The following is a 16210-nucleotide window of genomic DNA, read 5'->3' as shown; positions in this document are numbered from 1 at the left end:
TTTATCATTTTCTCTCCCTCTCTCTCATCATATGATAAACCACACAGAGCGACTTCTTACCGTATATGAGCTCATGCCAAACGAGCCTCAGGCTCCTCTGCTCAGCCTGACTCCTCTGCACTTATGCTCCAATGTTGGAATGACACGAGAAAGGCAGAGAAATCCTTCACACTCACAAAATTGAATGCAAGATGCCAGCCAGGCATGTTGGAGTTGCCAGTTGTCAGTACTTGTATGTGTAAATTGCAGAGACTTTCAAAATGACCATGTTTAATGAGATGAAATCGTAGTTGTGAGACCGAGCAGATGTACTATACCTGAACTGAAGCCCAGAAAGACGATGTAAAATGAGATTGTCAAGCTGTGCAGACACACACGGTCCAAAAATCAGTTGTTACAGAGGTGAGATTAGAGGAAAAACCTGCTCTATGGGGCGTCCTCTTCATCTAGTGGTTGCAGACCATGCAATCGCAAAGTTCCTGGTTTGTTTTCAGCAAGGGCTTTTATTGTCTGCATGTTTTTCATGCCTGTCTCGTTTCTGTCATATTGTTAGTGTTCTTACAAATGTCAAAGGGATTTTGAATCTCTCGCTCTCTCTCTCGCTCTCTCTCTCTCTCTCTACGCCTCCATCAATTTAGGCAAAACTTGTCAAAAACCCTCTGCTATAGTGTTATATTTTGTGAGCACAGCACTTAAGTATATTATCTATATCAGGGGTCGGCAACCCGCAGCTCCGGAGCCGCATGCGGCTCCCTGAGGCTACATCCACACTAATACGTTTAATACAAGTTTTAACAAACAAAATCTATCTCCGTCCACACGGCGTTTCAGCATTGTTTTCGAGATGATCTCCGTAAAACGCCTGAAAAAGAATATCACGTGACTATTCTGCGTGGACGTATTCATTTGCTTTCACTGCCAACGATGCTGGCTTACCTGTATGCTTGATATGTGGCGAGAAATTTGCAAACAACAAAAAATGTAAAGTTGAAAGACTCTTCCAGAACAAACACACAGCATTTGCTGAAAGTATCACGCTGGAGATGAACGATAAAGAGCGATTCCTCAACTGCTGCAGCAAACTCTCCTCTTCATCAGAGTTCGATATTGTTATAACACGTAAAATAACACGTGTCTTTATTTATTATATGGATCAACCTATGTGCAAACAGACACTCACAAACTCACTACAGAGTTCCTATGACTCACTTTGTGTGTGTGTGTTTTCTTTGTGCTGCTCTCACTACTGGCTGTAATTGGCTGTGTGAAGCAGACAGTCACTGCTGTGCAGTGGCTTGTTATCAGACTGACAGGCAAACTGGAAAGGACAGCGGTGTCACACACTGAGAAACACAGCAGAGCTCGGAGGCAGGAAACACACACACGGGCGCTCAGACACATGCAAGTGCTGTGATACTAACAGGCTGCGACAGTGAGGAGAGTTGCTCTCAGACAAGATGGGCGGGTAGATAAAACTAGATAATGGATGCACACGGTCAACTTGATACAGCAAATAGAAAAGGATAAGACTTTGTTGTTGGGAAAAGGTCAAGACAATGGCAGGAACATAAAGGATGCTTGAGCAGATATGTGCTTATATTTGGTGGTGTAGCAGCACAAATATGAACAAAATTCAGCAGTGGAACGGTTTCTATCCAAACACTAACATGGTGCAACAGAAGTGATTTTTTAAATCTAAAGTGCTGGTCCCATTCCAGCTCACTGAGTCGTTCACTTGTTGAGAAAAGCTAACAGGCAGCTGAATTAACTAATGTTTTTCTTTCTCCTTCTGTCTAGACGTGAGACCTTGTTGCGGTGTTCCCAGTGCAAGATGGCTCGCTACTGCAATACCACTTGCCAGGTATAGTGTGTATGTGTGTGTGTGTGTGCACATATGAGAGTAAGTGTGTGTGTGTCTTTTTGGATCAATTTGTTGAATTTTTTCCCTTCTCCCTCAGAAACGAGCATGGTCTGGCCATAAGAGAGAGTGTAAATGTCTGCAAAGCCTCCTACCCAGAATTCCCACTGACTCAGTCCGTCTGGCGGCTAGACTCATCTTTGCCTTGGTATGTTTCTCACTGTGGATGAAAGATGCAAAAATGGCTAGTCATACCTTTACTTTATAGTTGTGGAGGAATATATGATGATATATGAAAACGTTGTAACTTCAGATATTTTGAGTATATATTTGACGTATTAAACGCACCAAAGTTGGTTTTCAGGAAAATTCCATTTGCTCTTGATCCCCTTTGAAAATCAATACATAGATAAAACAAATCTGTGCAACAAAACAAAGCTGCTTTTCTCAGCTTATAAAGGACTTCATGCAACAGCAACAATATGCTTCAGTGAGTGCCACACATAGTGTGTAACAATTGCAGAAAGACACTTCTGTCAAACTATAATAACATGCTAATACCGACTCTTCTTTTTCTTTCTAGTTAAGTCCATCTAAGAGCAGTAGTGAGGAGCTCTACACTTTGGAGGAGCATGAGTCACGTAAGTCTCTCCTCCAAAAGTGTGTGTGTGTGTGTGTGTGTGTGTGTGTGTGTGTGTGTGTGTGTGTGTGTGTGTGTGTGTGTGTGTGTGTGTGTATATGTGTGAAAACATATGTGTTTTGCCCAGGTCTAATGCTAGTGCAGTAAAACAAAGGTTGCCTTCTCCACCATATTGAAGCACAAATGTCTAATCGGATAAAATGGCGAAGTGAAGACATTTTGGACAGACATGGTTGTAAACTGCAACATGACTGGTTGATGGAGGTATTCGACTCTAATTCTTGTTTTTTATAAACATTATTTTACAGACCTGAGTTCCATGTCTGAGCACAAGAAACAAGGTCTGGCTCAGCTGGCATCCATGTTAGAGCTGTATCTACAACAGGAAGTACCTGACCTGGCACCGGAAGTGACGTCAGCACTGCCACCTTCCTGCCGAGAACCCTTCAGCCTTATTGCAAAGGTGGGCTAAATGCTTTTAAACACCATACATGATGTATACTCACGTTTGCATTTGTGTATATAGTACGTAGACACACATTCCCCTTGGCACTTTCACGCACACACACAAGTACAAACATGCCTGCTCGACCAGTGCACAAAAAGACAAATACAAGCAACTGTTTGATGCTGCTAGCATCCCCTGCTGCGTTTGGATGGACCCCAACATATGTCTAAGATCTTCCCAACATCTGTGACTATGTCCTCGTGTGTGTGTGTGTGTGTGTGTATTCCCAGAACAACCTCAGGTCTAATTCCCTTAAAACACACCAGCTGCCTTCACTAGAATTTAAACTGCAAATCATTATGTATGCAAGGATGTCTGGATTTTAACCTACCTCTGTTATCTGTTAGCTGGTGTGACTTCTCTTTGAGATTTTTGGGCTCCAAGGTGTTTGAATTCCAACGTGTGTGTGTGTGTGTGTGTGTGTGTGTGTGTGTGTGTGTGTTCATTTTGTTCGTCACCTCACAATCATTGTATGTGTGAGTTTTAATTGAAAGCAGCTACGTTGGATGTTCTACACTCAGAGCAGCATCCACTTGTTTCATAATTATTTTTCAACATCCAAAATGTAATTTAATTTTGACTGTAGTTTTGGCATTTCAAAAGATAGTTGTACAGAGCAAAATGTACAACATGATGTGATGTGTTTTATAGCCTCATTGATGACAAGGTTTTAGAGCCAGCAATGGTTATCAGTTGGTCGTTCCAAAACGTTGATCCATCCATAAATACTGGATGTATTGCCATGAACTTTGGTACAGACATTCATGTTCCCCAAAGTCATTTCAAGAGTGTTAGAATGACAGCCACTGCAATTTCAAACACTACCATTTTTACATTCACTTCACAACGACTGCTGAGGATAAACCATAAACTTTGGCACTTACAATCTGCTTTACAGTGGACATTACAGCCTCACAGAGCTGCTGGTGTTTCTGTTGAATCTATTATGTGAATCTCTGCAGTTCTGGAGAATTTAATTTCTCAAACACATAAACATATTTGTGTGTGTGTTTATGCATAATTTATTAAGAATTATGGAGGTGGTGGAGTGAGAAGGTAAGTGAGAGAGAGAGTAATACCTTAGCTGAGATATGAATGTGTGTGTTTGTGTGCGAGGGATTGGATTGTGAAGCTGGGAAAACTGGAAAACTGCTGATTAAATGCGGTTCTAGATACCGATGGGAATTCTGCTCCAATCTGAGGGAGATGAAGAGCAAACAACACCGTGTGGATCGTAGAGAAGTAGAGGGGGACAAAGATTATGAGAGAAAAACGAGCGGGGAACAGAGAGAGATGAGAGAGGGAGAAGAGAGGAGGAAGCCACACAGATAGTGAGACTTAAAGGGAGCAGGAAATGTACAAAGTGTATCAGAACATGAAATGTAAACAGAAATTGGAGGGCTGGGTAAGCAACTTTATGAAGCTCTGAAAATGAATATGTCAGTTGACATAAATTGTCACCGGGTGATACCTATCAAAAACAACTTTAATAATTCAGCAGTTAGTGTGACAGAATGTCTGCAGTGTTTATACTGAATATACTACTGTTAGACTTGTGTTTGAACACGTCTGTGTTTGTGTATAAAATAGTAGACGATGTAGTGACTCGGAAATTATGTTTAAGCTGATGACACACTATATACTTCAGCAGCTATGAAAATGAAACTCTGAGGCGACAAGAAGTGTGACTGGTTCCCTGTTTCATTACCTCTCAATTATACCCTCTCATTACCTCTCTATAAGAAAAACTATATATATATATTCTTCAGATGTTCTATTATGATCTGCATTGATTTATTTATTCATTGATTTATTCAGCGGCAGTTGTTTTTGCCGAAGAGTCTTGGTGGATTTTACTTTCAATAGTAGTTAAAAAATGGGCTATTCTGACAGAAAATGAACCCTCAACAATAATCATGTGACACGTTCAGAAGGTATAAATTGCAGTTAGCATCCATTTGGTGATTTGGTTGAGAAAAGACTTTAAAACCTGGCTAAGTTTGGTGGAGAAGTCAGAGTTGATCAGATGTCTAGATTACATACAACGCTTGTTTCAACAACATTCTAAGTATATTTAATTTTTTTTAAAGAAATTCCTTTAATAACTCTGATTCTGGGTCAGAGCTATTAAATCACTATGTTAATATGTGAAATATTATCTGTAATATACACTACACCACGTTTTGCATTTATAAATCTTCAGCTGCAGTATAGGTGAGCTATAAATTATCTCCCATAATGGAAGAATCTATAATGTGACTGCAGGAACACCTTGACAAAGGAGTAAATCCGGCTTTATATTTCACCCACATAACACAGTCTTGTATTACACTGAAGCCCTGTTTTTTGTCTCATGCATGGATGTGTGTTTACATTTTTCGGCTTGTTTGTGAAGGGAGTGGCTATCATCTGAGGCATTAAAACATTGCACCGTGCACGTGTATCATATCACACATGTTGTGATGTGAGCATATAGATGCAATGAACTGTCTAACTCCTATATTCAGAAATAGCAACCACCTTCCTAATACCTATACATTATGAACTGTGTATCAAACAGGACAAAGAGATGACACAGAAAGCAATATTTACATGTATCTGATGGTGTGCTGTTCTCTCTCACACACACACACACACACACACACACACACACACACACACACACACACACACACACACACACACACACACACACACACACACACACACACACAAATAGTAGTATGTAGAGATACCTGTCAACAAGTACACCTGAATTCAGAGCTGGACACAAGAACATGGACCTTGTTTTCCCCCTCCCATCAAAAGCTCCAATCACTTTGCATGGCCAGTGTACTGTAGAGACCAAAACACGACATAGTGCAACAAAAATGGAGAGAACTTTAACCTGTGTGTCATTTGGTTTTGCCAATATCCAGAATGGTGTTTTCTAGACAGCCAATAGGGGTCACTGTGATTTCATGGACAGCATCCTGTATTGGCCGTTAAGGAGGAGAGAAGTCCTTCATTATGCGTCCTCTCTGTCTTTATCCTCTCGACTGTTTCTGTTTTCTGTTTCTCTCTCATCTGCTTTAACTGTGCACGAGCCTCTCTCTCCTTTGTCCTTACGCGTCTCTGTCCTTAAATCTCGTTCCATGTTTCTTTCCTCATTATTTTTCTCTACACATGCAGCTCTTTTTCTTCCTCCCTCTTTCTTTCGCCCCCCCCCCCCCCCCCCCCTTATGCTCTCCTTTAAATGTCTCTGGTAGATAACAAATTAGGAGTTTACTGTTGTATGCTTGGAATGTTCAGTGTGCTTAACAAAATCGGTCATTTTACTATAAATGTGTGCGTACGTGACATGCACGTGCTGGGGGTCTCTCACAGTGGGGGAGTTTTTGGTGCTATATAAAGCCATCCTTTATGCTATTATCTATTCCCTTCACAGAACACTAATAGTATTACACAAGCACATACATGTATGCACACAGACACACACAATGAAGTAATGGCACAGCATCATTACTGCTCTTATTATACCCAAGGGAAGCAACAAAGGAGGGAGTGTGTATGTTTGTGTGTATTATGAGCTGTATATCATGCAGTGTGTGTGTGTGTGTGTGTGTGTGTGTGTCTGTCTGTCTGTCTGTGTGTGTGTGCATGTGGCACTGTGCAGCTATGTGATGCAGATAGACTGCGGAGGGGTGGGGTGTGTGCCTGCACCAGGTTTCGGTCAGATGAGATCTGGCTGCGGCACATTTTATTGCTTCCCTCAAGCAACTTCCCCTCTCTGGAGTGACTGTGTGTGTGTGTGTGTGTGTGTGTGTGTGTGTGTGTGTGTGTGTGTGTGTGTGTGTGTGTGTGTGTGTGTGTGTGGGGGTGTGTACATGTGTTTAAAGATGCAATGCATAAGATCTGGTCAGCATTTTTGTTGAAAAAGTTAAAGTGAACTAACGTTATTAACCAAATGTGAAGAGGTTACAGTGTTGACGTTATGTCATAATCGCTGATGTATTGCATTGCGGAGATATCTACTGCAATGAGCGCGCTAACCAGCTTGTAATACCACTTGCTCCTCAAGAGGCGATCGTGAGTCACTGTATCATCCAGTCTGCCCTCAGTCCAACATGAGAGGATGAAGAAGTAGAGCTACCTCGTGGTCTTGTCAATAACATATCCATGATCTGTGTGTGGTTTGATATTTGTTTTTTTAATTAAATCTAAAGTGGCGGACCTTAAAGCTCCTGGTTAGTAAACACAAAGATGGCAATCGTAAACTATAGGCCGACGCCACACATGGAAATGATAAGATAGCAGTGTTATTTTGACCGGCTCTCAGAGTTTCAGCAGTTTGGTAGAATTTTGCATATTTTTGCCCTGCTGTTAGTTAGTACGACTTTTTTTTAAATAACCGATGACTATACATTTAGATTGTATGGAGGAGAAACACTTCCCACTATTTATTTGGAGCATGTGGCCTGATTTTACACAGTGCACCTTTTAAGCTAGCATGTGTATGTCCAATTACATACTCATTATTCAGTTGTTTGTTTACAGTAACAGTAGCTGTATGTGTATTCCTACATGCATTATGTTTATGGATCCTTCCTATCGTAAACTGTGTGTGTGTGTGTGTGTGTGTGTGTGTGTGTGTGTGTGTGTGTGTGTGTGTGTGTGTGTGTGTGTGTGTGTGTGTGTGTGTGTGTGTGTGTGTGTGTGTGTGTGTTTGTCTGCACTTACCAGCCTGTGAGTGCGTGTGAAAACTTATTTTCATGCTGCATCAGCCCTTGCTGCATTGAGACCCATTTTTCACACACAGCCCTTACATGTCATGTTACCCAATTAAACACACACACACACACACAGACACAGACACACTCACACACACACACACACACCTCTCTATCTGCTCTAAACCTGCTCCTCTGTGTCTTGTTCTCGCTCTCTCAGCCTCATTCATTTTCTCTCTCCTGCCTGACTATCACTTCTCTACTTCACTTACATTCCCTCTTCTCATTCACTCTGAGTTCAAGTCTGTTAAACTGCAGCTTTTGATATGAGAGTTATTTATAGCTTTTGAGAGACACCTCACAGTTTTATGAGAGGCCAATGCCAGCATTTGAATTTTATGAATCTTAAATTGTAGGACCACTCAAACACATAAAAAAAATGACAAGATAGTATGTACTGTAAGATGGTAATATACTGTTTCATAAAATTCAAACTGCAGAAAGCGCCTGCATACTTGTATGCTGTGAAAAGTAGTTGGTAGATAAACAGTTTAAGCTTGTAATAAAGTGTGATTTTCTGGGGAAAAAAAGAACATGACCAGCAGCATCAGCATGATGCACATGAGCTACATAGCATGCCTCATCTCCACTACACTACATGCACAAGAAGATATTCATTGTGACTTTTCGATGTGAGCATTCATCAAGACATGAACAATGGTTCCAGATAATGTCTGTGATGAAAGAAAATATGTTCAGTTCAGGAAAAAATAAAAGCTATGACTTTGCATAATAAGTCTCCTGTTACGTGACTGTCTTTGTCCATGGCGGTGTTTTTCTGAGCCTGGGACAGGTCCCAAAATTGCACTGTACAATTTATTTATTAATGGTAACCTCTTGAAGTCTTAATTACAGTACATTTTTGTATTTATCTCGCTCGTATGCCTGATATGTAAAACAAGCTGAATGCAAATTGTTGGTTCTTAATCAGTCAATCTAAATATGACAACCTGACCACAACCCATTCATTATTTTAGTTGTTTGAGGTCAGAACATTTAACTTGGAGTGGAGTGGAGAGGAAATGCAGGATTGAAGGATGAAGAGATGTCCTGAAGAAGGAGAGAATGAGAGGATATGCATCAGAATTCTTTTTTTTGCATGAATTCTGTAAGAAGAAATGGCTTGACAGAAAGTGTTGTGGGAGGAACAGGATGAGATGTGGCGTAACAGAAAGTAGGAAAAGCAGAATACAGGAGGGAAGAGGAGAGTGAGGATAAGAAAAATGAATGTGCGAGTGCAGAGGGAGAAGTCTCACAACGGAAGACAGAAGGTTAAATCAGAGAAAGAGAGAGTTAGGGGAAGAATAAAGGCCAAAGATGGAAAATGGGCAATACCAGAGAAATAGAGGATGCAATAAAAAAAGAGAGAAGAAAAATGGGGAAAGTGAAAAGGAGGAAACGAGTGGATGAAGAATAAGAGCAGGGACTACAAACTCTGCTCAATAAAAGGTTTGAAGTAGCTGTATTTATGGTTCTGTGTGTATGGTAAGGGGCTCTTGGGAAACAAGCACACACACACACACACACACACTTACACCTCTCGTCTGACCATGCTGGAAGCAAGGTGACTCCCCATGGAAAAGTATGTTGTATTGTTTATTACCTATGTATAGAGACAATTTATCACAGATAGGCTACACACACACACACACACACACACACAAATCTACCTGATGTCATGTGTAAGTGTGCAGCCAATAAATTTCCACCCCTGCTGAAAACAGTTTTGGCTTCAATTACACGAGCAAAAATGAGTGTGTGTAGGTGTAGTTTTCTGTGCGGGTATGTGTACTGACTCTCATTTTGTGGTTGTTATAATTTTGTGTGTGTTGGGCTTGTTGTAATATAACTTGTGTATATCTGTGTGTAGGTGTAATTCTCTGTGTGTACAGATGTGCGTTGTGGATGTGTGTGTGTTACTTCTTGTTTGCGTGTCGGAGTAATTTATTCTCATGGCTTTCCTTTATATTTATTGGCCATCTGTTGAGCAGCTAAATGAGATGCAGACACTGTCAAACTAGCATACCTTAACAAATGGAAAAGTTATCAACTTCCAAATTTGTTATGTGGGAGAAAGTACATCAAATGCAGAAGTACGAATAACTTTATTTCTGAATAAGGGAGGAAGATGTCAAGGAAAGGCCAAGTTTTTCAATTAAAGGATTTAAATGTAAAGATTTTAATGAGATAAAGAAAAGTACAACAAATGTTTTGCCCTCCCACATTAGCATGTTCCTGCATCTTGGTGCATGTGTGTTTGCCTGTCAGTGGTGTGTTAAGTCATTACAATAATCCTTGTGTGTGTGTGTGTGTGTGTGTGTGTGTGTGTGTGTGTGTGTGTGTGTGTGTGTGTGTGTGTGTGTGTGTGTGTGTGTGTGTGTGTGTGTGTGTGTGTGTTAGTATGTTCAGCCTTATCTCTCTAACATTTCACTGGTCTGCCATTGTCGCTGGCAGTGCCATGGGCGCTACCTAATTAGCTTAAGCTTTGCAAAATCTCACACACACACACACACACAGCTTAGTGTAATGACTTTAAGTCCATCATGAATGCAGTCACAGACGGTATAATGGGAAGAGAGAATAAAAACCATTTGTTTAATTGACTTATATTGGCTGCATGTGTGTGGGCTCATGGGGACGAATGGAGAGGGGGGGAAGAAGCGAGGAGGAGCACAGATAGAAAGAAGGGAGAGGGTGAGGAATGACAGGAGGTTACCAAGACAAGAGAAGGAAATGTTGACATGAGTGAGAAAAGAAAAGGGGATGGAGAGATGGCAGGAAAAAAGAAAGCTCGGAAAGATTCGGCACAGAAGAGAAAATTTGAATAATTTTAAATACAAATCTGGATTTGTTGTTTGATTCTTCAAAATAATTTGTGCAGCAATATGTTGGAGGAGATAGGCATGTACAGCCTATATGCGTGTTGTTAGTATGTTCTGATGTGTGTTATGTAGTGGTGTGTGTGTGTGTGTTTGTGAGTTGGGGGTGGGGTTGGCTTAATGAACAGCTTTTGGCTCCAGCTGCGACAGCCACTATCTCTGTCGTCTCCTTTATCCTCCCTCACGCTCGCGCTTTCTCTCCTCTCTCCTCTTTCGCTCCAACGTTTACAGTAATTACTGTTCTTTGGTGGTTCAGAGGGATGGAAACCGGGATAGAGGCTGATAACATAGCAGAGTGTGAGTGTTTGTGTATTTTCTCTAATTTCCTGAATGTCCTCCACAGGGATGTTCCAGAAAGTGAGATTCGTAAACCAGTTTTATCTCACAAATTTCCTTCACGCCGAACACTGTGACCGGGGAAAAGATTTGCTTTCTGCTGTTGGGGTGAAACGGTCTGCACATGTATTCCAACCTCGGATCGTGAACTTTCTCCTGACCCTGAACAAGAACAAGAGTCTGAAACTGCTCAGCTGTGTGATAAACGGTTAAACATGGCTCTTGTAGCAACAGCAGGATTATTAGAGATTTACTGTGACTGTATAGTAGATAGCGACGATGGACTTTGCCTTTTTAGTCATACATTACACGGTCCACCCTTTAGAGATATTTAAACATAATTATGGAGTGTATGTTTTCACATTAACTACTAACAAGTTGCCGAGATAAAGTAAAGAAATCCCATTAAGTCACAGCATTTCATCAGCACCGTCCACCATGTTGAATCTCCAGTGTTTGGTTTCAGGTTTTTTATGCTTGCATTGGTTGGTCACTCACCTGCCATATTAGCTGTCACGTTTATCATTACTCAGCCCTGTGGGTTATCAGCTGCTGTCCCCATAATCCTTTTATCCCTCTTCTCACAAAGGACAAATAAAGGCTATTTAATTAAGGCTAACAGTGAATGAAGGACCATATTATCTGTTCTATTGCAAATACTGATGTCACACGAATTGTGCTTTCAGAGGGTAATTATTTCATTCTCATTTGACATCTTGAATTTTAATCAGGTAGTAATCCAAAGGTTAAAAACATTTGACATAGGTTCAGCCTATCGCTGATAGACAAAGTATTTCTGTCCTTTGGCCCAACGCTAATAAACACAACTTACAATATAAACATACGGATACCACTACAGGTGGAGAGATGGAAACAATAACTTTGACAATCTAAACAGCTCTGTAATAGTTCTTACCTAATTTGGACATATATATTTGGTTACATTATAGTGTCTAGCTCCTGTATGTAGGATATAATGTTTTCTTCGAACATTAAAAAAGAAGATTTCCAGCATGTACATATTTCCAATATACAAATTCTGCCTGTGCTCTTATTCATACAGGGTTATTTCTATAATGCTTGCTAAACATGTAATTCTATTATTTCCAACATTCATATTTTAAATCTACACCGGGTGGAGAGATAGAGACCCATGAGATTTAATGAGTTTGTGTCCTTGCCACACACACACACACACACACACACACACACACACACACACATACCTGTCTGGAGCCGGCTGGACAGACTAATGCAAGATCAAACAGCATGGGACGTTTCTTAATCTTTTAACAGTTAGACTGGCCCATTGGGATGAGTGCACTTACTCCAGATGGCCAGTCTGCCTCTGATAGCAGCACTTATTTGTTATATCTCACAGCTCATGATTTGGTGTTTGCTAAAATATTGTTTCCCAGCTAATGTTGTTTTTGCATTGGCATATTTGGGCATACAGACAAAGTTATATATTTTTGGGGGTGAAACCGGATTTGGCCTTTAGGATTTTATTGTCACCCTAAATGATATTCTTCTTGACCCTTTCTATGGGTTGTATGGGTTTATTCGCAGATGTCCATTATTTTTTTGTTGTGGACAGTATACCTAGATACCTGTGATGCAGGTGTTCCTTTATAGCAAGTGGAGAGTTGTTCTTTTTTTCCTGTATGATTATATATTACCTGAATAAATACAAGACTCCCTTTTCCTATTTTGGGCTCCAGCCTTCATCAGCCTTGTAAGCATGATCCTTAAGAATATTACGCATGAAATCCAAGATGTCTCAAGATACATTTGTTTTTATTACATGCTGAAATGCTATATGTATCACCTAAAATCTTACAGTGGAGCCTGATCGTGTGTTTGTGTGTGTGCACATTCCACTTAAAAACACAAGAACACAAAGTTTGGCGTGTGTACACGCACAGTTTACAGAACAGATCTATTTTCAGTGTCTAATTTGCCTGATGAGGAACACAATTCACCCTCACTGTGCCGAACATTATCATCCAATAATGACGTACTAAATATCTTTGACAAATGCAAGTCGCAGTAATGTGATACTTAAGTGATTTATTTATTAATTTTTTTCCGTCCACAGTGAGGTCAGGACACAGGATCAGCCTCAAGTGCGAAACAGAGTTAGCTTTGGCTGTCGGTCTCGGTGCCTCAATGAGCTACAGAAAAGGTGTCCATGTTATCACAGGTTCAAGTGTGCACTCATTCACCCACACATCTCCTCTCCCTGTCCTGCTGTCTGTCTCTGAGGGTCATTAACGAGTTATGTAAAGCTTCCATGAATGCTGCCTTCTGAAACAAAGACACTGAAGGCTGTCAAGTATTCTGCTGAGGGATGCTTAACCATCAATCCTGTTATTTCCATCCGGAATATAAATGAGTTTCCTCGGGGTTCATTCCCTCGTTCTCCCTCTCATCTGTCTCTCATCTTCCTCTCTCTGTCTCCTCTTCTTAAACCACAGCCAAACACTAAACTCTCAGTTCTATTCAGGGACAGTGAGACACACCTCGCCGACTTTCAAGTTGTCTCTGTGCGTTTGCGGCATTTGTGTTTTTGCCATCGTTTAAAGTGCTTAAAAAAACTTGGAAACCCAAAGAGCCTATTTGCTGCACCTCATTATGAAGAGGATTATTTTTAGAGTCGGGGACCAGCACAAGTTTAGTGTGTCTGCTTGAGTTCTATGTACATTAAATTATTGTCCCGCAGTGGCTGCAGAGATAAGAGCTCAGATGTGTTTCGTGGTTGTGGTTTTTAGCCCTCCCCTTCTTAATGGGCATTCATGCTGCGCTTGCTCTTGTCAAACATCAGCAGCTTATCAGGAACACAAATAAGACTGTGTGAATGTGGATGCATATATACACACACACACATTTTATTCTCTCCATTGTGTCATTTTCTTGCCTCCTGTAAAGACCCCAACATTTAATTAAAAAAATGAATTGTACAGTTTACTATAATTTCTGTCCAAACACATAACGAGAGCATCAACTAACAATGTCCGTTATCTCTTTTTAAAAGGTAACATGGCAGCACTTGCGAAGCTTTTGTAAAAGCCATATACGAAATATACTGAATAATACTGAAACAGTGTAATTATACTTCTTGAACAACTAGTTTGATATTTTGGGAAATATGCTTATTAGCTTTCTTGCCAAGAGTTAGACGAGAAGATTTATAACCGTCTTGTCTTGTCTGTAGGTAAATGTATACAGCCAAAGGGTAGTTAGCTTAGCTTAGCTTAGCTTAGCTTAGCTTAGCATAGAGACTGGAAGCAGGGGAAACAGCTAGCCTATAAGTGGTATAAAAAAATCCCCCTACCAACACCTCTGAAAGTTACAAATTATCTTGTTATATCTCATTTGTTTAATTTGTACAACAACAGAAGTATAAACACAGGCTTTATTTTTATACGGGGGGTTAAGTCATTGCGACCTTATCACATGTTTAATTAGTGCGAATAAGTAGACAAAGTGGCTACTATTTTCAGTAACGTTATGCTTACACTTACTGTTTTACAGGGATATTTCGACAGAAAACACAGCACTCACTCTATGCTCAGACGTTCGTTTTTCCCCGCTGGCTTTGGTTGTTTATTTTTGGGATCCTGAGATGTGTTTCCAGCGCTCCCCTGTCCATATGTTGCCCAAAGCTTGGGTGTAAAGTTACACATACTTGTGCTGCTTCCTCTGTAACAATTGATTCGGCAACTTCATCCCAAAAGAAACGGTAATTCCTCCGCACTGTATTCTGGCTCATCTAGCCAAAGTAGCCCCAAATGTCCGATTCCTACATTACAATATTATAATCGCTTTCTTCCATATCTACAGGAACATTGCCTTCTGCCATGGTCTTCCAGTGGTGGTTTTGATTAAAGAGCGTTGAGGAGCGGTGGGGGTGGGCATACAATAAATGCGGAAGTACAATCTGTAGTTTGAACAAACAGCGGAGCCTTTGGCCACATGGAGGGACTTTCAACATTGTTCAATTTCAAATTCTACCCACATTGAAATTCTACAAAGCTGGTTGAAAATCAGCAAAGCATTCCTTTTAATGAAATTGTATAGTTTCCATCCATTTTATACAATGGATGAAAAATGTCAGCTTTGGATAATTCAGAAAGATGGAAACGTAGCAAAGTGGTGTGAGGAGAACAAGAGAGAGAAGAAGCACGTACACTGTGTGGAATCTGCACGGTTGCTGTTTTCTCTAATGTCAAACTCTCTGTCATCCTTACTGCTCACTATCCTCACTCTCTGCCTCTCCTCTCCCCTCAACTGAAAAGCTGTCGTTGATGCTGGCATTTTTTAATGTTCAAAACTAATGTTTGTACAGAGCTTTATCTGTGCTAATAGATTTATTACTCATTTTAATATAGATTTTCCATTTTCTTTTTGTGTTCAAGTACTACAAACTCTGAGATTTGAAGACTCGTGTCCCAATGACTCATGGGAACTGTAGTTGTTGAATATGATTGAGTTGAATGTTATGATATGAAATAATGAGTTAGAGACCCATTTAGCTTGAGCAGAATACTCATAAGTTATTGATACGAGCATGTTTCTTGCTTTTTTGGAAGATTGATGAGTAAAACATCAATACAACATTTCATTAAAGAATTGTCTGGAAAGAATGTTTATTATGTGCCATTGTCATTTGTGGGTTTAATGTTGCTCTAAGAATGATAACTTCTATGCATGTATGTGTTTGTTTACACTAGTATTGTGTAGTAGTAGTGTGTGTGTGTGTGTGTTTACCTCCACAATACCACAAAACTCCCTATATGAAGGTCGAACAAGTGCTCCTCTCACACACCTCTACTTGGCTCATCTCCCATTGGCTGGTAGCCAGTGTTTCCATGGAGATGGAACAAAGAATAAAGTATTTTACACTCAAAGATTAGTTAATTTTAATATACGGTGTATTGGGACCATTGTCGGTTAAAAAAAAACAGCCGGGGGAGGGACTATTCCGAGATATCTATATCTACTGTGTGTATATATATATATGTATATATACTCTATCTATCTCTATCTATCTATCTCTCTATATCTACTGTGTGTGTGTATATATATATATATATCTCAAAGCTATAAAGACAGAGGGTGGAGGGGACAGTGACAGATGTAATGAATGTGATACATTGATTCTATAATTTTGAGGCACCTCTATACCAAACTGTCGCTGCTATCCAGCACCTATTAACA

General features: G+C 40.3%; 1 protein-coding gene across 1 annotated transcript in view; it reads left to right on the top strand.

Annotated features, from left to right (window-relative positions):
- Nucleotides 1-16210, top strand: part of smyd3 (SET and MYND domain containing 3) — a 65890-nt gene that overhangs the window by 14117 nt on the left and 35563 nt on the right. Inside the window, exons 2-5 of the mRNA XM_079163462.1 lie at nucleotides 1798-1861; nucleotides 1959-2066; nucleotides 2442-2499; nucleotides 2807-2961. Of these exons, the coding sequence (XP_079019588.1) occupies nucleotides 1798-1861; nucleotides 1959-2066; nucleotides 2442-2499; nucleotides 2807-2961 (385 nt within the window). The remainder of the gene's footprint in view (nucleotides 1-1797; nucleotides 1862-1958; nucleotides 2067-2441; nucleotides 2500-2806; nucleotides 2962-16210) is intronic.

The sequence above is a fragment of the Pholis gunnellus genome (assembly GCF_910591455.1).
Source record: "Pholis gunnellus genome assembly, chromosome: 1".
In the NCBI taxonomy this organism is placed as follows: Eukaryota; Metazoa; Chordata; class Actinopteri; order Perciformes; family Pholidae; genus Pholis; species Pholis gunnellus.
Note: the sequence above shows the minus strand (reverse complement) of the source record. Positions and strands in the feature narration are given on the sequence as shown.